At 47.1% G+C, this 22,500-nt stretch overlaps 2 protein-coding genes across 2 annotated transcripts in view; both read right to left on the reverse strand.

Moving 5' to 3' along the window:
- mad1l1 (mitotic arrest deficient 1 like 1) overlaps nucleotides 1–14,748 on the reverse strand; it is a gene marked incomplete at its 3' end in the record, with an annotated part of 43,351 nt that extends 28,603 nt beyond the window's left edge. The window contains exons 1-10 of the mRNA XM_083694329.1: nucleotides 14,678–14,748; nucleotides 13,111–13,274; nucleotides 12,199–12,339; nucleotides 11,387–11,566; nucleotides 10,808–10,932; nucleotides 10,591–10,672; nucleotides 9,351–9,481; nucleotides 8,192–8,306; nucleotides 7,894–7,955; nucleotides 4,030–4,116 (exon numbers count right to left, since the gene is read on the reverse strand). Of these exons, the coding sequence (XP_083550455.1) occupies nucleotides 4,030–4,116; nucleotides 7,894–7,955; nucleotides 8,192–8,306; nucleotides 9,351–9,481; nucleotides 10,591–10,672; nucleotides 10,808–10,932; nucleotides 11,387–11,566; nucleotides 12,199–12,339; nucleotides 13,111–13,254 (1,067 nt within the window). The 5' untranslated portion in view covers nucleotides 13,255–13,274; nucleotides 14,678–14,748. The remainder of the gene's footprint in view (nucleotides 1–4,029; nucleotides 4,117–7,893; nucleotides 7,956–8,191; nucleotides 8,307–9,350; nucleotides 9,482–10,590; nucleotides 10,673–10,807; nucleotides 10,933–11,386; nucleotides 11,567–12,198; nucleotides 12,340–13,110; nucleotides 13,275–14,677) is intronic.
- A 1,680-nt stretch (nucleotides 14,749–16,428) lies between these two features.
- LOC310822041 (sorting nexin-8-like) overlaps nucleotides 16,429–22,500 on the reverse strand; it is a gene marked incomplete at both ends in the record, with an annotated part of 11,958 nt that continues 5,886 nt past the window's right edge. The window contains 4 exons of the mRNA XM_083694330.1: nucleotides 16,429–16,740; nucleotides 16,969–17,118; nucleotides 21,503–21,658; nucleotides 21,770–21,838. Coding sequence (XP_083550456.1) covers nucleotides 16,429–16,740; nucleotides 16,969–17,118; nucleotides 21,503–21,658; nucleotides 21,770–21,838 — 687 coding nt within the window. The remainder of the gene's footprint in view (nucleotides 16,741–16,968; nucleotides 17,119–21,502; nucleotides 21,659–21,769; nucleotides 21,839–22,500) is intronic.

The following is a 22,500-nucleotide window of genomic DNA, read 5'->3' on the forward strand; positions in this document are numbered from 1 at the left end:
TTCATAATTAGCACAATACGCTCATCAGAGGAGAGAAGCTCGTTAGCTAATGAACGCCGTCTTAAGTGCTCGTTTGTCTGATCTCCAGACTTGAGTCTCACGCGCACACACACACATCCCAGCTGTCCTGACAGGCTCAAGCCCTGGTCTACACGGTTCTAACAGTCAAGATGAGTCTAATTAGCGCACGCGCGCGCACACACGCGCACGCAGACACACACACGCAAGTCGAATTCAATGGACTTTTAAGCACTTTTTCAAGCACTTAAGTCATTTTTAAGGACCTCAAATTTATCTTTAACTATCTCCCTCCAAAGTGCATGATCATTTGTGTTCCAAACGTGTACATTAACACTTGACCCAATGCCCTTGCATTAACAATGAGTCACAATGTGCTCTTTGGTAGTAAGATCTTTTAATCTTTTTACATTCCAAAAATGCCAGCATTGCCTGACTATTGCTTTTTTTAGAACTGATAAAAACTCTGTCCTTGCTGGATTTAAAACCAAAGTAGTGCCTACACAGATGGATGGATGCAGATTCATGTACCGGAAGGTTATAATTCTTGTTCAAGCAAGCACACATTTCGTCCATGTAGTGGTTCTATTATCAAACTCGCGATTTGAAATGTTAATTGCTGTTGCTGTATCGTGTTTTTAAAATGAAAGAGATCAAATATCCATTCCTTTTGTAATGGAACTCTTTGAAAGCCATCAACAGTAAAAGTCAACATTCGTGTCGTCTCCCACGTTGCTCATCTACGCGACCGCGAGAGCGTGTGAAATCTATTGACTCGTTTGAAACAGCGGGAAACAAAACCGAAGTCGCTACTGTATATCCCCCTCACAAAAATTCATCTGCAATGATATTCCAGGATATGATATTTATATTGGAACAGAGGGAACTTCGAAACTGGCTTGAATAATTTCACGGACGAAATTGAGAAAATGTCCAGTACTTAACATTTCTGAGCGTCAACTTCAAGCAACACCTCTGCTAGGCTAGGTTACCGCCGCAAAGCTCGCACGGTCAGGACGAGTAAACAGGATTAACTGTCCGACAATTAAGGGAGAATAACGCTCTACTGGACACATGACAGAGAGGGAGAGAGGGAGAGAGGGATGGGGAGAGAAAGGGAGAGAGAGAGAGGGAGAGGGACAGAGAGATGGGGAGAAAGATGGAGAGAGAGAGATGGGGTGAAGAAACACAGAGGAACTTGGACAGGGACCGGGGAAGACACAAAAAAGAGAGAGAAGGGGAAAGACTATCCTTGAAGCCAAGAGAACCACACTAGGTATATGAAAGTGCTAGTCTCACAGATAGAACCACCATCTATTTCTATGGCTAAAACCTTGAAAAGAAAAGTCTCCAGATGCCAGAGAATGCCAAGGCATTGTAGAACATAGAAATCAAACTCTCTCTCAGTGGTGTACAGACTCTCTGAATGATCAGAGAGCGCTGACCAGTGTTGTTACATCTCTATGGTTGCATTCCAATAGTCACAGTCGCATTCCACGTAGAATGAAGTCATGTGTAAACTACGGCTCTGGTCTTGGCTGATTCAGTGTCTGGTCTAGGCTGATTCAGTGTCTGGTATTGGCTGATTCAGTGTCTGGTATTGGCTGATTCAGTGTCTGGTCTAGGCTGATTCAGTGTCTGGTATTGGCTGATTCAGTGTCTCTCTCCATTCTAATTCCGCAGCTACTGAGGTTGTGAGAGAGGCAGAGAAAGCAGAAATGCAATGTAGCGAGCTAAATGCTACCGCTAGCAGATGCTCAATGGAGCGTTTGATACAGTAGGACTGACGGCCTTTACCTCCAATGAAGCCTCACACTCAGAGACATTAAAGTTAATGAGAGTGTGTGTGTGTGTGTGTGTGTGTGTGTGTGTGTCAGGGCAGGAGTTTACCCGCCGTGGGAGCCCTACTGATTGGCCGCAATGCCCTTGGAAAAAATTCAAGTCTGCCGGCCACCGTGGCCCAAGTGCCCTCAGAGATTACAAATTGCCTTTTCAAAAGGCTGGCATATGTTTTCCAGAGATAAAACCCCTAAAAACACATCCCCCCCACCAACCTGCTATTTCTTGAATATGACTGGACATATCTGGTCAATTAATGACACCAATGAAATCGTACCCTGGCTACTTTTCACCGTCTCTACCTAGCGACAACGACCTCAGCCCCACCCACTGATCCATCGCGAACCAATCTCGTCTTCCACTCGGTCCAGACGGGGTTCTGTCCTTCTCTCGGAGCTGATCTCCATCGCCCAGCGTGTGGTTCCTCTCAGGCACCGTGGTGACGGTAGGGGAGATGAATGTGGATGCAAAGACATTTCGAGTGCCTCTGTCTCAGCTCACAGGGATGCAAACCAGTGAGAAAGAGGAGGAAAACGAATAAATCTCCGTTTTTAGATTTCACCGGCTAAATGGAGCGTTCCGGTGGAGTTTGATAGGAACATGGAGGACGTTCTACTCTATTACACCATTAATAAAAAAGCCTACTCTGTCAGATACGGCACATTTAGCCTACGTTTTCGATACACGGGTGTGATGACGGGTAAGCGCGGTCGGTTTTTTTCGCAGCCTGGGTGCAAATAATTACAGTCCGTCAGTTAGCCACTCATAACTGGAAGGTAGATTCCATAAACCCGCCAGACACACGCACACACACACACGGGAGAGTTGACTCATCCATTATCACCATCGTTACGCATCGACCGCCCACTGTCTGTATTGTTATCAACATCCCAGGTCATTAACATCACACATACGCAGACACACGTGCTGTATCCTCCATACGGAAGGAGAGGTCATAAATAGACTGGGAGTGTGTGTGTGTGTGTGTGGGGGGGGTTCTTGGCTGGGTGCGTGCTGGCTTTCCAAAACCTGACGAAGAACACACATCTCTCCTGTCTTAAAGTCTCTTCATTGCTTGCCTGTCAGTTTTAGAATTGATTTCAAGATCCTTTTACTGGTATTCAAATCACTAAATGGTCTAGCGCCTGAACGCCTGTCAGATATGCTTTCAGTTTACAGTCCATCGAGACCTCTCAGGTCCTCTGACACTGGTCTCTTCGTCATACCCGGGGCGGGGACAAAGACATACGGGGAGGCAGCTTTTAGTGTCTATGGTCCTCGCCTCTGGAAGAACCTACCTCATGAGCTCAGGGTGTCCCAATCCATAAACTCTTTTAAAAGAAACCCCAAGACACACCTTTTTAGCTTAGCTTTCTCTTAACCCACTTCTATATTTGTTTTCTTTTTACTGACCATTATTTTCTCTTAATCCATTATTATTTCTATTACTATTCTATATGCATGTATGTATATATGTATGTATGCTTGTATGTTCTGTACTTATGTATTTTCAATTTTACTGTTAAGCACCTTGTATTGCAATTTTGTATGAAAGGCGCTATATAAATAGAGCTTGATTGACTGATTCTATTCACATGTAATCGTGCATTGATTATGCGAATACATGTTATTGACCACTGCCGTTGTGCCCTTGAGCAAGGCACTTAACCCCTAACTGCTCCAGGGGCGCCGGAATATGGCTGACCCTGTACCCAGAGCTCTGTTCTCCCTGGGGGTGTGCACGTGTGTTGTCTCGGAGGGGGGGTGTGCAGTGCGTGTGTGTTGTCTCGGGGGACGAGGGTAAAAGCGACAGTGGGCAGGTGTTAATTGCACCTCAGGTTGTGACTTGGAGATTTAAAAAAAACAATTGTGGTAGTGATGAAAATTGTAACAACGCTATTATGTTAAAAACAGACATTTTGGAGAAGTCTGTGAAGGAGGAGGGCGTGGGTTTCACAATACCAGTTATTTTGCTATAGTGTCACATCGCGCCTGTGGACGTCCGATTGGTATGACTCATGCTAAATGTGCGCGATGACCTGATGGCCTTAGCGCCCGAACAAATTGTGCCCTTTCCAAGGCCATGGTGGCCTTGTCCTCAAAAAATGAAATTCCAGGCTTGGCGTGTGCGTTGGTTTAGATGACTCAGCAGTGTGTGTGTGTGTGTGTTACCTGCTGGTGAGTGTGTAGTTCTGTTGTTTTAGGGCAATCTCTCTCTGCTGAATCTGAATGACCTCTCTGGACAAATCCTCTGGTTTCCTGTTGAGGACAACAAAACAAGAGGGTTGGCACAAACGTGATTGTGTACACACCCACACACAACACCCCCACACCCACACACAACACCCCCACACCCACACACACACACACACAATTAGAGAGACCACCTGCAAACAAAAATCAGGGCAAATATTCAAACACAAACAAACAGCGCACGAAATTCAATAGAGCGCGCAGGAGAGGGAGCGGAAGATGCCGGAAAGTGGTGGCATTTCCATATCCTTTTATCAAACGAGCTGTGGGGGAGAGAGGGAATAAAATGACGAAGAAGCGGGAGAAAGATGGAAAGAGAGCAGGGGACTAAATACCAGTGGAATCAAACTCCGACCCGTAGCAAACCAACTCCATAGGAGCGGCGTCGATAGAACACACAGCCACGTATGCGCGCACACACACACACAGAATAGGAAAAGCATCGATTGGCACATAGAGGGGGCTACTTCACGGGAGCACCGTGGTAATCAAAAAGAACACGCTGAGAACACGCCTACGCTCTGCCACACACACACTGCCACACTCACACACACACTGCCACACACACACACACACACACTGCCACACACACACACACACTGCCACACACACACACACACACACTGCCACACACACACACTGCCACATACACACCTCAAACCACACACACATAGCAAATATTGTTTTTGCACATTCTCTTCTCACATAAAAAAAAAAAAAAATCCCTATTCTTTTACTGTCCATTCCCCTTTGGAAGATTCAATAAAACTTTATTAATTGCCCCTTCTCAGCTTTGAAGACCCCGGTGATAAGAGGAAGCACACCCTCGTGTCGACAGAAAACGTCCTGATAAGCTTCAGAGAGAGCCTCAGTAGGAGAGAAAGGTAAAGAGAGCGAGAGGTAGAGAAAGAGAGAAAATAAGAAAGAAAGGGAGGATGAGGTCTAATTAGCGGGCAAAAACTGACATCAGACGCCAGTTTGGTGTTATCGAGAAAACACACACAGTTAAAGAGCTTTTATCCGACCCTCAGGCTTACCTGAACGAGCTAGCGCTAGCTCAATTAGCCGCCACTTGGAGTCTTAAAAAGTATTCCTCGAGCTACGCAAAACTCTTCAAAAGAAACTGTGTTCCCAGCGACTTCAAACATCTTCCTTCTTCGACGATCCGTTTCTCAGCGAGCGGGGCGAAATAATTACAGCGACAGTACATCACGGTTCTGACGGCGGCGGGGGGGGGAGCGCGGGGGGTTAACAGTTTATAATTCAAACATTTATCAATGTTGGGTTCAGAGCAGTAGTCGGGGGGGGGGGGGGGGGGGGGGGAAACGATTGGCCAAGCTCCGGTGTGTACTGTTCCGGTCCAGAACGTATACGCCAGAGGGATGAGCCTACGTCCTGGCGCCAGCCGACAACAAACAAGGATGACTCAAAGACGGCTTGACTCAAAGGATGACTCAAATACGGCTTGACTCAAAGGATGACTCAAATACGGCTTGACTCAAAGGATGACTCAAATACGGCTTGACTCAAAGGATGACTCAAAGACGGCTTGCTTCAGTTAGCCCAACTTTTAAATTCAAGCTTCGCCAACGTCATGAAGGTGGCTCCTGGTCCGACGCCCGTCCCTCTGTGGCTCAGTTGGTAGAGCGTGGCGCTAACAACGCTTCGGTTGTGGGTTCGATTCCTGCTGGGACCGTATGTACTGAAAATTGTATGCGCTCACTGCAATGTAAGTCGCTTTGGGTGAAAGCGTCAGCTGAATGGCGTATATATCAACCCAGACTTGAGTAGTGGAGAGTGGAGATAAGGGCATGGACATTAGCACACGTCCATGTTAGATCGACGTGCAGGTGAAGAGCTTCGGGACTCGTTGCTATGGTGATTTACCTGGCTGAAAGAAGAGCCCCCCCGTGTAACACCTTCATCGTAATAGGTAATCCCCAGGCGGCCCAAGTGTTGCTCGTTAACGCCCTGATCCTGCTTTGTGACCTTATGACCTTGTGACCCCCCCCTGATCTATCGAGTTTAAAGACCTCTAGTTCAGTGGGATGTGAGCACACGCACCCACGCACGCACGCACGCACACACACAGTTGGAATTACTAGCCAGCGTAGCAGAAGGAAATTTGCTATACACACACACACACTTGGCATTATTAGCCAGCGTAGCAGGATGAAATTTGCCACACACACACACACACACACACACACACACACACACACACACACACACACACACACACACACACACGGCATTATTAGCCAGCGTAGCAGAATGAAATTCACTGCAATACCATCTGTCCCTACCTGTCGGATTCAGACAACCCCGACAACTTTTCATCTAATCGCCGTGACATCTCATTCAAACAGCTCAACTTTTCCCCTCAAACGCAGCGTTCGCCACTTCTCAATTTCATCACCCGCACCGTACATCTCACTCACTCCCCCACGCACCCTCTCCTCAAATGAACCCTCCGCCAGGAACTCCGCTGTCTAATAAGCAGACGACAGCCATCAACCAGCTTCTCATTTTCTCCTATTCAATCTGTAACTGTAACCTTCCCACTTTATTGGAACAGAAATCTCCACAGAATCTGTCTGTGGAAAGTTTTAACCTCTTTCAAAAAAAAAATTTAAAAAAAAAAAAAAATCGCTCAACTATTTAACGCGCGGAGCTCCGCCGTAATCCCTATTTAAGCATGTACACCGGTATGTAACCCCCAAATGTACTGTTTGGCTCGGGTAAAAATGCAGGGGGGGGGGGCTGCACCGCCTACGCGGCGGAAGGGGAGACTCGTACCCTGTAGCATCCATAATTGAATGGTGATTTGACGACGAGAATGATCTCACAGTGAAGTTAACTCATCATAATAGATGAAGCGAAAGGACTTCAGAAGTGGGAGCTTTTTTTTTTTTCCCCTGTTCTTTTCATCTTGTTTGAGGCTTACAGCCAATAATGAAGTGAACTGCCCCCTCACGCTGACACCCATCACATATCAAATAGACTGCGGTTTTAGAGATGGCGATGGCGATGGTGATTGTGTGTGTGGGTGTGTGTGTGTGTGTGTCTGTGTGCTTCATTTAACATTCGCTTTAAATCAGGGGACTGAGTGACTCAGGAGGGAAAAATGATTCTAAGTGTGTGTGTGTGTGTGTGTGTGTGTGTGTGTGTGTGTGTTGTGTGTGTGACAGACAGGCGAGGCGCAGTGTGTGTAACGTGTCTCATCTGCCTCGCTGCTCGTACGGCCAACACGCCATCATTCTCTCGTTACGGCCTTTCGGAGGGCGCGCGCACGCACGTGCACGTGATAACACACGTTACTGCACACCTGCTTCAGGCGCTACTAACAGCTCATTCGCAGGGGTTTCTCTCCCTCTCATCCTGTCTTCTCTCCTCTCTTTCCCTCCCACGCACACACACACACACACACACACACTCACGCACCTCCAGCCACCCTTCTACGCGTACACACACTCTCCATATGCGACATCGTGTTGGCGTTGTTCTCGAGAGCAGAGAGACCAGAGACCGGGACTATGAGACCAACGATTCTCATAACCACAGCTCCCCCTGGTGTTGCTCCAGAGTCTTACACAGGTGAAGGGCGGCGATTGCTGTTTCAATACGACGTCGACCCAATTCATGTGAAAACTAGAGAAGGGAATGTTTCGAACAGAGACTTTGGGTACTTTGGGTTAAACACGCTTCACCGTGGGTAGATAGAACGTACGGGCAAGGGGAATGAAGGCTTAAACACACACACATAAACACAAATACACACACCATATGTTGAGTCCAGTAGACTGTCCCAGGTTCTCCCAGGCCTGTAGTTGCTGAGACAGCTTCTGCAGGAGGGGAGGAACAGATCAACAGGCAGAGATTAGGGATCGTCAACAGCCAACAGCCAGGTTCACAAAAGCGCTGCAACTGGTCTCTTTTCGAATTGTCTGATCTGTGAGTTTGTGTGTGTGTGTGTGTGTGTGTGTGTGTGTGTGTGTGTGTGAGTGTATCTCAGCTATCATACTTTACACACACACACACACACACACACACACACACACACACACACACACACACACACCTCCTTCTCCAGCTCCATGTTGACCATCTCTTCATTGGTCTTCTCCATCCTCTCCAGCTTCCTCCTCAACCCCTCCACCTCCTCCTTCAGCAGGGTGCTGTTCTCTCTCGTCTCTCTGGGGCACAGAACAAGGGACGGCACGGGGGAGGGAGAGGAGAGGAAACAAGATTAGAAAAAGAGAGAGCCTGGAGAATCAGCTGTTGGTAGTACCTGATGCAGGTGTGTAATAGCTATGTAATTACCTGAGGAAGGTTGGTAATAGCTGTGTTATTACTTGAGGCAGATGTGTAATAGCTGTGTTATTACCTGAGGTAGGTATGTAATAGCTGTGTAGCCGGAACTTTTGTATTGGTTTTTTTTTAATTTGTTAGGGCACTTAAGCGAAATGCCAGGGCACTAAGGCCATTAGGCCACCACATTGTAAATATACCTAAAGCAAGTTGTCTATTAAAAAAAATCATACTGAGAAATGTTACATTGGGCCTTTAATAATGGGAGATTCTGTATGACACACAGAATTTTTTTAAATTGTGTAATTGCCACCTAATACCTAGATTTATTGATCAGAGGCGTAATTTAAGTTGCAAAAACCCAAGATGGACATAGAAAGAGCTGTAAAAACTAGATGAAGCTGCTAATCATGGCTAATACCTCTGAAATGACGCTATAGCCTAGACCTTCTCCCTGCTAGCTCAGCCAGGGGACCACCTAACCTTTTCAGTTTTGATTTGTTTTTATAGGCCTGAGATAAATATACTAGCCAGAAAGCTATGCTGTAAATTAAATCGCAAGTCGAGCCAATTGGCCGGTGCGGGACCATTCTCAATATCACTGTATAGTCTGGTTAAAAGGAGTGTCACACGCTCGGTTCTTGGGTGTTGGAACATCACATTGGTATTGCTAAACTGCCGTTTGCATCCTCTCTTCAATAGTGGTATTTGTCATATGTATAAAACATTGCGTATGACTTATGCCCCCGATGTCCGATCACATTCAAGAAAGGGCCGGTGAGGGATGTTCCAATTTAGTCCCGTGGCGGTAGCCTCGGGAAAGGGCAACTTGTACACCCCCCGAGGGCAGTTGGGCCATGGTGGCCAGAGGGGTTGGATGTTTGTTTTCGAGGCCGCTGCGGAACAATCGGAAGGGGTCCTGTTCTTACCTGAGGTAGGCGTTGTCCTCCCGGAGGTGCTTGAGCTCCTTGTCCATGTCTGGGACCCTGGCCACCTCTGACCTCATGTTCTTCACTATGACGCTGTCCTGCTCCTGGAGGGCTAGACGCCTCTCCAACATCTAGACAGACGGGAAGGGGAGGGGGGGGGGAGAGGGAGGGAGGGGGAGGGAGGGAGGGGGAGGGGGAGGGAGGGAGGGGAGGGAGGGAGGGAGGGAGGGAGGGAGGGGGAGTCAGACAGCATAAAAAGATCACAAGAGCAAGCGAGAGAAGAAGTTGTGATATAAAGGAGAGAAAGTAAGAGTCAAAGAGATGACAAGAGGTGGGTGGTGAGAAAACGAGATGGAGAGTCTTATGTCACACACACACACGCACACACACGCACACACACACACACACACACACACACGCACGCAGGCTGTAAGAATCAGCAGGCAGCGGTCCATTACCCCGTGCCCTCTCGCCCACGCTAAGAGCCAGCCTGGCGTCACACACACACACTACGGACAGAATAAAGGACAGAATAAAGGACAGAAAGGAGAAAGAGGAGTGGAGCAGTCAGAGACACACTAACGAGCACTTTAGAACACACCGCTGACTTTCCAATTCACTTTCTCACACACGCACAAACACACAAACACACACACACACACACACACACCTCTCCACACATAAAAAGAGAGACTTAATGATCAGCTGAAAACCAGCAAGGGTGAAATATAGTGTGTGTGTGTGTGTGTGTGTGTAACACATCTCTAGATGGAAGCGAACTAACGGCATTATCCTCATTTAAAACAAGAGGACGTCATTTAAACCCAACAGGTAATTGGTGTTCAGGCCGTTTCCCAGAGATAAGGCAAAGAAGCACTTTACTGCTTTCAAATCACCACTCTACTTCAGAACGACACACTAGAGAAGGGATAGAGGGATGGCAGACACGCTCGGAGCTGTGAAGAAGAAACTAAACTGTACTGGCGTAGGGCGTGACCGGGGGGAGGCCGGTGATGGTCAATGTGTTTGATACCATTCCGCATTCCAGTCCATGCATTACAATGAGTCCCTTCCCGTCCCGTCCCCCGAATTCTACCTCCACCAGCCTCCCCTGGGCCTGTGTCGGTTTCTATTCCAACGATATTGGACCGATATATCGGTACGTAAAACAGTGAGGATGACCGTAGGGGTGGAATGCGGCTGGGTCGTTTTGCTGGGTCGCCGGGTCGTTTGTCATTACCTTAATCTTGAGCTCGTGGTCGGAGGTGGTGGACTGGGCAGACTGGAGGCTCTGACAGAGCTGGGACACTTCCTGGTACTGCCTGTAGGGAGGACCAATCGGAGAGGAGGGAATCAGATGAATGCAAATACGCCCGTTGTATTCACACTACGTATGTGATGCATGCATGCATGCCTGTGAGTGTGTGTGTGTGTGTGTGTGTGTGTGTGTGTCGTACTTGCGCTGCATCTCCACTTGCTCCTGTAGACCCTGGTTGTCTAGAGCCTGTGTGGAGATGGTGCTGTCCTGAGTCTGGATCTTCTGCTTCAGCTCCCGGATCTCATCCCTCAGGCCACTGATGGTCTACGGAGAACCAGCAACATTTCAATCAACACAGACTGTGGCAACGGACTGATACCTTAAATGACACACTCACAAAGGCGCCCCTCTCTCTCTCTCAATGCTCTCTCTCTCTCTCTCTCTCTCGTGAAATATGCTATATAAATAAGGTTTGGATTTGATGACAGGCCACACACAGGCCACATTCAGCAGAGCACAATGCTGCGGAGCGTTCAGATAGATATGTACTATGTAGAGCACAAGTGCTTATATGAGGGAGAGTAAGGAATCCCTTCAGCTCTATTCATGACATTTCTATCTGCAATGTTTACTATGTTTCATCCTCATGTACGTGACCCTAGTTATGTGGACTTTACATTGCGGTTAATGTTACGGTTAGGGTTAACGTTGCACCAGTTTGTGTGTGTGTGTGTGTGTGTGTGTGTGTGTGTGTGTGTGTGTGTGTGTGTGTGTGTACCTGGTTAGCTGTGTTCAGCCTGCCGTCCCTCTCCTCCAACCTCCTGTTCAGGCTGTCCATGTTTCTGCGGAGAGCCTGTTTGGCCTCAACCTGTTCTGATTGGCTCCTTGCTGACTCCACCTCCCTGTCTTCCAGGCGCCTGATTCGTCCCAGCAGGTCCTGGTTACGGTCCACCTCGCGCTGTAACACGGGAACACAGGGTGAACTGTTGAACTGGCCCTGTTTCAATACTTTAGAGATGCATCCTACCTGATTCCTTTCCTTTCCTTTCCTTTCCTTTCCTTTCCTTTCCTTTCCTTCCTTCCTTGTAGTAACCAGGTTACATTGCTTTTACCAATCAAGTCATTTCAGATCAGGGATTTCTTCAAGGCAGGGAGGAAGGAAGGAAGGAAGGAAGGAAGGATACATGTTCATAGTATTCAAACCTGGTCCCTGTCTTTTTTGAGAAGTATTGTCCACCCTGCACAGAGTCCACGCTCTACAATGATGTGTTATTTCCAAAGGCAGCACTCAAGTGGTGCAAAGTGAGCTGTGCGCTCACACACACACATCTAATGGGACACTCTGCTCCTTCAAAGATCCATATGCTAATACCCTTTTAAAAACCACAACACTTTCACTGCAGAGAATGGAAAAAAGCTAAGTGTGCGTGTGTGTGTGTGTGTGTGTGTGTGTGTGTTGTAGGACCTGTGTGAGCGGCACGAGCATGGTGGTTTGTGTGTGTGTGTGAGTGCACTGTACTGTATATAACAGTCCTCTCCTCCAATCCCAGGCTACACCCCAGGCATGTGTGTGTGTGTGTGCGTGCGTACCTCCAGGTCTCGTGCGCTGAGGCTAGCCACCTTCTCCAGTTCGATGCGGGCTCGTTTGTGGCTCAGCTCCATCTGCTTCTTCTCCTGGTCCATATGAATGAACTTGGTCTTGGACTGGACCTTCTCTGCTGCCTCCAACATCTACACGACAATACACACAGTCAGAGGTACTAGGTATATGTATAGGTACTACACACATGGTCCTCTGTGGCTCAGTTGGTAGAGTAACGTTAAGACAACGCTAAGGTTGTGGGTTTGATTCCCGCCGGGACCATGTATACTGAGAAATGTACGCACTCACTGCAATGCAAGTCGCTTTGGATAAAAGCATCAGCTAAATGGCGTATATTAGTACTATACTTATGGCAGTTAAGACTCTGAATGCAGCCTTCACCTACAGTGAAAGCCAACATATCCATCGCCGTGCATTCTGTCTAAAACCAGTTCAAGCACTGTCTACATACAGTATAAGGTAAAGAAAGAAAGAAAGAAAGAAAGAAAGACTGTTTATTTGCCATGCAATCAATTCAAATCAATTGTTGGAATGGGTCTTTTTGCACCCCCCCCCCCCCCCGAGACAACACACACGCACTGCACACCCCTCCTCCGAGATAACACACGTGCACACCCCCCCAGGGAGAACAGAGCGCTGGGCTCTGGGCACAGGGTCAGCCAAGTCAGCGCCCCTGGAGCAATTCGGGGTTAAGTGCCTTGCTCAAGGGCACAACGGCAGTGGTAGGGACCTGGATATGATGCCAGCAACCCTCCAGTCACCAACTCACATCCAGATCCCTCCTGGAGCGGGGATCGAACCAGCTAACGACTAACCTATGAATGAGTAGGTAAATGACGCTGACAGTGACTGTGAATCGACTGTTGTTACATTGAACGTGAACGCGGAACAAATCCCACCTCTAGCCGCTGAATGTACTGCTTGTGGAGGTCGCTCTTCCCCTGGGCTGGCTCTCCCAGATTCTGAGACGTGTCCGGGAGAGAGATGAAGCTGTTGAAGGACTTGAGCGTCGCTAGAACGGTGGTGTCGTCCTCTACGTCCATGTTGATCACACACACACACGCTGTAATGAAATGTGTGGAGACTGAGAGAGACAGTAGAGTCACGACTGATCTTCCGCCGTAGATTGAAGACCCATCTCTTCAGGCTATGTCTTAACGGTCCCTCCTAAAGACCTCTTCACCCCCACTACCCCCCTGTACTAACCCTAGAGACCTCTTCACCCCCACTACCCCCCTGTACTAACCCTAGAGACCTCTTCACCCCCACTACCCCCCTGTACTAACCCTAACCCTAGAGACCTCTTCACCCCCACTACCCCCCTGTACTAACCCTAACCCTAGAGACCTCTTCACCCCCACTACCCCCCTGTACTAACCCTAGAGACCTCTTCACCCCCACTACCCCCCTGTACTAACCCTAACCCCAACCCTAGAGACCTCTTCACCCCCACTACCCCCCTATACTAACCCTAACCCGAGAGACCTCTTCACCCCCACTACCGCCCTGTACTAGCCCGAACCCTAGAGACCTCTTCACTCCCACTACCCCCCTGTACTAACCCTAACCCTAGAGACCTCTTCACCCCCACTACCCCCCCTGTACTAACCCTAACCCTAGAGACCTCTTCACCCTCACTACCCCCCTGTACTAACCCTAACCCCAACCCTAGAGACCTCTTCACCCCCACTACCCCCCTGTACTAACCCTAACCCCAACCCTAGAGACCTCTTCACCCTCACTACCCCCCTGTACTAACCCTAACCCCAACCCTAGAGACCTCTTCACCCCCACTACCCCCCTGTACTAACCCTAACCCTAGAGACCTCTTCACCCCCACTACCCCCCTGTACTAACCCTAACCCTAGAGACCTCTTCACCCCCACTACCCCCCTGTACAAGTTTCTCTCCTGTTAATATAAAAGGGTTAGGGTTTCCTTCTTCTCCCATTGTGACTGCCTACGGCCCCCTGGTCCGAGCATTGATTACTTTATCTTATGATGACTGATGGATAGATGATTCACTTACTTAAACAAATGTATTTGTTGTAAGTCGCTTTGGATAAAGGGGTCTGCTAAATGCCATCAATGTAAATGTAAATGTAAGGTAGCAGGGAAGCCGGTGCATGCTAGCTCGTCTTACACATAGCTAGCTCAACCGCTGTACCACGACAAGATGTGATTCAAAGCCAGCGTGCAACAAATATCCTGGTCAAGGTTATCATGTTTATTTACATACATGTATTTACATCGCTACATTGTTGACGGAATTGTCAAAACACCACATGCTATCAACTTTAGCTGAGCTTAGTTAGCCTAGCTGGTTTCAGTCAGCCCGGCAGGTCACATGTGATGTGTTTTGTGAGTAAACCCGGACAAATAATAAGAGCATGAAGTCATGCTTACTTTACAGGGACGCATTACAGAATATATGAGTTTATATATATGTTGTATACCTTGGGTTTACCTTGACAGTTTACTGTTTGTTTTGACAGCTCTCTCTCTCTCTCCCTCTTCTGTTAGTAAACTTGGAACTCCCTCCTTCACTGCGAACGAGATGTGTGCAGTTGTCGCGAGAATACGGACCACCTGTGTACTAAAGCGAGTCATCCTAGTACGGCAGATCACTTATGTCCAATGTGAATTATCTGGTCATGTTGTTTTAACATTCAGGATGGTCAGAGCCAGTTATATCTGCAGCCCGTGTCATCATCTGTGGAATACGTCGACAAACTTACAAATAAATCACGCAGTTGTTTTAGAAACAAGTTGTTGTTGTTGTTGTTTTTGTTGTTGTTTACGGTGCAATACTGCCATCTCCTGGCTCATTTGAGCGATTACATTGCACCCAGTCGGACTACAACTTCACAAATCTACGTTTTCATCCGAGATTTTATTAAGTATTTCTGTAGCTCCGTTCACCACCAAGGTGATGCCCAGACTAGCATAAACATGAACATAGTGGGCCTAACAACTTTAGGAAATCCATTCCATCAGATGTAACTGTTACAATTGAAGTACAATTTAATTACACAAAGACAAAAAAAAACAATACCATTTCAATAAAGTGAAAGGAAATTAATGGAATCCGACAGTTCTGAAGCCATCTTCTTCATTCTTCAATGCTCTCCTCAATGACACGAGTCAATACTATCAGAGAATGCAAACACAACAACAAAGTATATCCAGCAAGCTGCAAGTATGCACTTTTCAAGACTCACTGACTAATTAAAAATTAAAAAATAATTTCAATTATGATTTGTTGAGAAACATAGTGGACTTCTCTACCTTGGTTTCTATGGACCACTACCTCATTTCTCTTCATACTATTCTTCCTATCTCTGGACTAACTAGTGCCTAACTGGTGTCTAACTAGTGTCTAACTGGTGTCTAACTGGTGTCTAATTGGTGTCTAACTAGTGTCTAACTGGTGTCTAACTAGTGTCTAACTGGTGTCTAACTAGTGTCTAACTGGTGTCTAACTGGTGTCTAATTGGTGTCTAACTGGTGTCTAACTGGTGTCTAACTGGTGTCTAACTAGTGCCTAACTGGTGTCTAACTAGTGTCTAACTGGTGTCTAACTGGTGTCTAACTAGTGTCTAACTGGTGTCTAACTGGTGTCTAATTGGTGTCTAACTAGTGTCTAACTGGTGTCTAACTAGTGTCTAACTGGTGTCTAACTAGTGCCTAACTGGTGTCTAACTGGTGCCTAACTGGTGCTATAACTGGTGTCTAACTGCTGCCTAGGTGGTGCCTAACTGGTGCCCAAACTGGTGTCTAAGTGGTGCTATAACTGGTGTCTAACTGGTGCCTAACTGGTGTCTAACTGGTGCCCATAGGTGGTGCCTAACTGGTGTCTAACAGGTGTCTAACTCGTGCCTAGGTGGTGTCTAACTGGTGCCTAACTGGTGCCCAAACTGGTGCCCTAACAGGACAGAAACTTACTGTATCTAGTTGCTATACAGATTGAAAGGAGTGAATGAAGAAAAATCCCTTTCCAGTGACTTCACATGGTTTACTGAGAGGAGAGCGTGTAAGTAAGCATTTCACACTTTCATTCCTTATGTCCTATAGTACACATGACACACACACATGACACATGACAACAATAACCGTTGAACTTGAACCGCTGTTTGATGGTGTCATCAATTTGTTGTTGTTGTTTTTGTTGTTGTCAAAATGGCCGCTGCTGCTGTGACACCACTGGCTAGCTGAGGGTTAGGGGAAGAACGCAGCAGTTCTCCTCAGGTCTCCCTCGCTGAGGGCAGTGGAGGGGGGTCTGGGAGAGAAGGGGATGCTGAGAGAGTAGAGGGATCTGGGGCTGGAGGGTAGTCGGGGGCTGGAGGGATACCAGGGGCTATAGGGTAGTCTGGGGCTGGAGGGTAGCTGGGGGCTGGAGGGTAGTCGGGGGCTGGGTGTGGGTCTGGGGGGGGATGGAGGGGAGGGAGGGGAGGGAGGGGAGACGACATCGGTGGAGGTCCCCTGGAGTGTGCTCAGGTTGGGGGCCAGGTCGCCCCACATCGCCCCCATCTGGAGAGAGAGGAAATCACAGAAACGTCATCATATCAGTCCAATATCAGAAGCTATAAAAGGATATGTTTGAGTGATGAAGGTGTGTGTGTGTGTGTGTGTGTGTGTGTGTGTGTGTGTGTGTGTGTGTGTGTGTGTGTGTGTGTGTGTGTGTGCGTGTGCGTGTGCGTGTGCGTGTGCGTGTGTGTGTGTGTGTGCGCGTGTGCGTGTGTGTGTGTGTGTGTGTACCTCCGTGTGTCCTTTGACTTGGGAGCATATGAAGGAGGTGAGTATAGGAGAGGTGAGGGGGAGGTAGTTGAGGATCAGCTGGGTCTCCTGGTGCAGACAGAACAGAGAGAAGTAGTTCCTCAACTCCATGGTCTCCATCACATTCTCCTGCTGCAGAGAGGAAAGGAGAGATAGAGACATATAGAGGGACAGAGAGAAAGACAGAGAGAAGAGAAGGAGAGAGAGGTAGGGGAGAGAGATGGGGGGGGGGGGGGAAACGGGTGAAAGCGCAGTGTGAGTTTTATCTATATTTGCGAGGACTCAACGTGCCAGTTCCTGCACAGGTGTTGATTGCTTGTCTCTGGTGAATTTGACCTGTGTGTGTGTGTGTGTGTGGGTGTGTGGGTGTGGGTGTGGGTGTGGGTGTGGGTGTGGGTGTGGGTGTGGGTGTGCGTGTTGTCGCCGAGGGCGAGCCTAGTATGGCCTTTACCCGGCCTCAGCACCACACTCAGAATTACCCAAGCAGTAGTAAGAAATCAGAATATGTGCTGTGGGAATGTATCCCGGAGGAAATGCCTACGGATGGGGGAGCCGAGAACACCTACCGTATTACACCAAAGCCATTTGAGATGGGAGCCGGAGCACCAGTGAGACTTTGTAAGCAGGCATCCACTGAGGGAGAGAAATTACCCGTACACACCCAGGAGGTAGAGCCAGACTCAGCTGAAAGCAAGGCCATAGAGACCAAGCCGGTAAGCATTGGACGAGAATTGAGACCCCATATAGCTGGGAGGTCACGACTGCCTAGTGAACTGACCTCTACCACGGATACTGACACCGAGTCAACTGACTCTGAATCTGATGTTTCTGAGTATAGGCCAGGGGCTAGGCCTAGTGGGCAAAGGTTAGAGAAACGTATGAGTAGAATGCGTAGAATGGATAGACGTATGGGTTTTAGACCTATTGGAGGGCCACATAAAAGCCACAGGGCTCAGGAAAGGAAGGCGGATACACCATCACCCACGCCAGGTTCACCAGCCTCTTTGGGCACACCAGAGGATTTGATCAGAAATCTTGTTTACCACCCCGCAGTGGGGGAGGAAATGGAGAGTGTGGAACTGCCACCCGGCTGGGTGGTGTTGGATGAAGTAACCTCCCGTCAAAGTTCACCCGTCCAGAACGATTGGACTGAGGATACACCGGCTGCAACTGAACCCCCTAGTACCCACTTACGTGCTACCCTCATCTATCCTCTCTCTCCTAACCTCTCTCCCCCTCGCAGAAATGGATTGGCTAAACCAACACCGGTCATGGAGGAAACAGTTGCGGCATTGGTGGCTGAAGTTCAGGCTGCCCTGCAGACCCCCGTTCCCGAGAGAGAGGTTATTGTTGTTGGTACCTTAGAGGAGGATATGATGCAGACCCCCCCTCGTGAAGGAGCAGTGTCTTTTGATATCGATCTCTCTGACATCTATGAGTTTCTCCTGCCGTCTGTTGAAATGCCAGACCTGGAAGAAGGGATGGATCCCTTCCTCGACTCTATCCTCCTGGACTAAGTGGAATGATAAGTTGGCCAAAAATAAATATGTATCCAAGAATTGCTTAAAGAAAGTATAATGATTTAGAAGTAGAGCAACTATATAACTATATACTTAACCTGCAAATAATGAGTAGTTTTCAATATGTGTAATTGCATAACTAAATAAGAGGAATTAGAATGCAAGTGTGACCCAGAGTCACTATAGCTGCTTAGGCCTTGTGTATAAAGTGGGCCCACTAACAAAGAAAGTGCTAGAATTAACCATATTTAACTGTGTATTCTTGCTCAGAGTTGATTGCTGAGACAAGGCAATATATCTTTGGAAAGTTGGCGTCATGTGTACAAAGGGCAACGGCTGTAGGAGAGAAAATGGGAAGTGAGACCCGTCTAAAGGTCAGGTCAGGTGATGGAAAGTCCCCAGCTGGACAGTGCCATGGCGTCCAAAATCAAGTAGAAATATGCTGTGTGAAGTGTGATATTATTAATATAAGGAATATAGCGATTTGCTGGTTTTAAGGCTTTTAACATGATTAATTACTATATGTTATACGATAGGAAAGTGCGTTGATAATGGAGCCTGGAAGCCATACTGGTTGGGGGAAGGGATAGCGGCCTCACCACAGGGTTGCTACATTTGGAGCTACAGCAGCCCCCACCTTCTTATCTTTTGACTTCTGGAAAGGAAAACATTGCAGGCCTGCTGTGTACCAACCAGAGAACCAAACTATGTGAAGTGTGTAATAAGATGTGTAATAGTGTAATAGATGCACTGTAACCAAGGCATAGATGTACAACAGATAGAGAAGTTCTGCATGCAAAACATAGATATGTACTGTGCAAGCAGACCTAGACCCGCAATATCCAGATATAGACAATGTCCAGACATAGACCCAATGATTCAGGCTTGAGCCCAGTGATTCAGGCATCGACGTAATGTCCCAGACAGGGAGGTACCTTAGCCAAGGTATAAAACATGCTTCTTGGGGCATTTCGCTGGGCGCGCGCACCCCCGCTGCAGAGCGTAATACTTGAGGCATTGGAGCAGGATTGAGTGTGTTGGAGACCAAGCCCGGAGCTCATACTCTGATTATATTCTGACTTACGGATTGCCACCGCTGAACAACTTTTGGAGACGAGTTTTCTTGATAAGTATTTGGAACTCGGTTTAGGGAATAGACCAAAATTTGAGAACTCCACAGCTTCTCTTTCAGCACGGGGCTTAACCCTTAGCTGTTGGGGCTGTGGCTTTAGGTAGTACCAAGGAGCATTTATCATAGGTTTTCACTCTGAGGAGCATTTATCATAGGTTTTCATTCTAAGGAGCAGTTATCATAGGTTTTCACTCTGAGGAGCTATTATCATAGGTTTTCACTCTGAGGAGCATTTATCATAGGTTTTCACACGAAGGAACAATTATTATAGTTTTGTTGTTTTCTAAGTATTATTGTTTTAAGAGGAACCCCCTTGGATATAGTATTGTTACAGGAGTTCTCATCAGTTTCACAGATAATATTGGACACAGGATTTCAGAATCATTTGGATTTCAGGATCAATTGGAGTTCCGGAACATTGGGAGTTCAGGATCGTCTGGAATTCAGGATTCTTCAATCAATACCAAAAGAAAATAATTTTAGTAGTTTTTCTGGATTTTGCCTGTCAGGGGCAAGGCTGAAGCCCTGCGGGGAATCAGAGCCTCTTGGCTGGGTAGAGGAAGCTCGAGCTGACCACAAACACGGCGGATAGAGGAAGCGGGTCTAACTCGACGGGGTTTGGAATCGAAGCCTCTCTAATCTTCACTGACTAGTAGTAAGACATGCTGATAGGTTTTTATTATTTTCAATTTATATCATTTTTCTATTATCATGTTAACAATTAATCAAGCTGTCTGTAACCCCATTTATTGATATTTTAGCTATGCTGTAATGCTTTGAATTATTAATTAAACATCATATCCTGCATTTAAAGCAACAGTTTCAAGAAATTTAATGATGTATTATCATTTTACTCTAAATTGTAGAACTCAGTATAAGTCATATTACTCTTCCTGGTAATGTAAAAAGTTATAGGCTACTGTGCATGTGATATCATAGGATCTGAAAGGTTATATCTGGCCCCTTATTTTTACCTCCATTGGGTATATTGTCCATACCGATAAATCTTTTATCCGCAACCACACCAACTGGCACTCATTAAGGTTAGAGCAGCCGTCAACCATAGAGGTCATTTGCTTCGATGCACGGTTTTATAGGGGTGACTTTTCAGTGCATTTGGAAGGGAGTGAAGGAAGATTTGGGGGAACTATGGGATTTTTAGGCTGTTAACAGTGGAGTGAATCTAACCACCACCAACCTACACCGGACCCCTATGGTCCAAACCTGTTACTAGAGGGTTGGTACCGGAGCCCTGTACTGGGCTATGAGTTCTGGTTTGTGAATTTTATATTTTAAACTGGAACTCAACTTTTGCCGGGAGACAGTGTGGGTGTGCGTGTGGGTGTGTGCGTGTGGGTGTGCGTGTGTGTGTGCGCGTGTATGTGTGTGTGTGTGTGTGTGTGTGTGTGTGTGTGTGTGTGCAGTATGCTGCCGCCCGTCTGATGTTCAATCTTCCTAAATTCTCCCATGTCACCCCCCTCCTTCGCACCCTTCACTAGCAGCTCGCAGCTCCCCTCCCTACTAGACCCATCTCTTCAGGCTACATCTTAACTGTCCCTCCTAAAGACCTCTTCATCCCCACTGCCCCCTGTACAAGTTTCTCTACTGTAAATAAATTCATAAAAAAACTTTTTTTAAAAAGAAGTAATTCTTCCTTCTTCTAGCATTGTGACTGGCTATGGCCCCTGGTCCTAGCATTGATTACTTTATCTTATGATGACTGATGGATAGATGATTCACTTACTTAGACAAATGTATTTGTTGTACGTCGCTTTGGATATAGGCGTCTGCTAAATGCCATAAATGTAATGTAAACGTGTGTGTGTGTGTGTGTGTGTGTGTGTGTGTGTGTGTGTGTGTGTACCTGTGTGAGACGTGACTCCAGTATTTGGGCGTTGCGCGGGTCTTTGTGCAGTGATGTGGCTGCAGTGTTGAGGTCCTGCCTCCGGGTGGCACTGTACTTCTGCAGAGCGCGCTGGTGCTCCATCAAACCACCATGCTCGTGCCGCTCACACAGGTCCTACAACACACACACACACACACACACATGCACACACACTTTGTTTGACACAAGGCAGTTAAGTACAACATAGCTATCACAAACACATATCATAACTACTCTCAAACGTACTTTGTATGACTGAAGCAAATCCAGAAAAAGATTCAGTTTCTCCACCACCTCCTCCTGTTCTCTTGTCCCCTGGAAAGCAGAAGGTCAAGAGATGCTGAGGACAGAGCCATGTGATGTTGGCTGGAAATGTTACAAAGTGTTAGGGTACATTTCCAAACAAACAGACCTGTGGTCTCTGACTGATTGATATCAAGTTGCGTTCACCGATGGCAATGTTGCGCTGTGTTTGTCATTCGATACCAAACTCTTGGATGTTGAGCTGCGTTCACTAACGGTAATGTCACTCTGTGTTTGATATTTGTTGCACAGTGTTGTTCCACTATAAAGAACTGATTTGTTTGATCCATGAACTGATAATCACTCCCCACTGAAGACAAAGGGATAGTTTGAAGGTGGATGTGATCACTTTGAAAAATACTTTTTGGGCTGATAACAACTACATTTATGTGATCCTCTGTGGCTCAGTTGGTAGAGCATGGCGCTAACAACGCTTAGGTTGTGGGTCTGATTCCTGCTGGGACCATATATAGTGAAATGTATGCACTCACTGCAATGTAAGTCGCTTTGGATAAGAAGCGTCAGCTAAATGGCGTATGTTATATTATATTATGTATGTATCACAATGATGATGATAAACGATGATGAAAAGAACAACGATGCTGACAAATGAATGTGTTGTATCTGCAACCTTTTAAAATGCAACTGCGTTCACCATCTGTAATGCGTCTGTG

Source organism: Argentina silus, assembly GCF_951799395.1.
Source record: "Argentina silus genome assembly, chromosome: 22".
Lineage (NCBI taxonomy): Eukaryota > Metazoa > Chordata > Actinopteri > Argentiniformes > Argentinidae > Argentina > Argentina silus.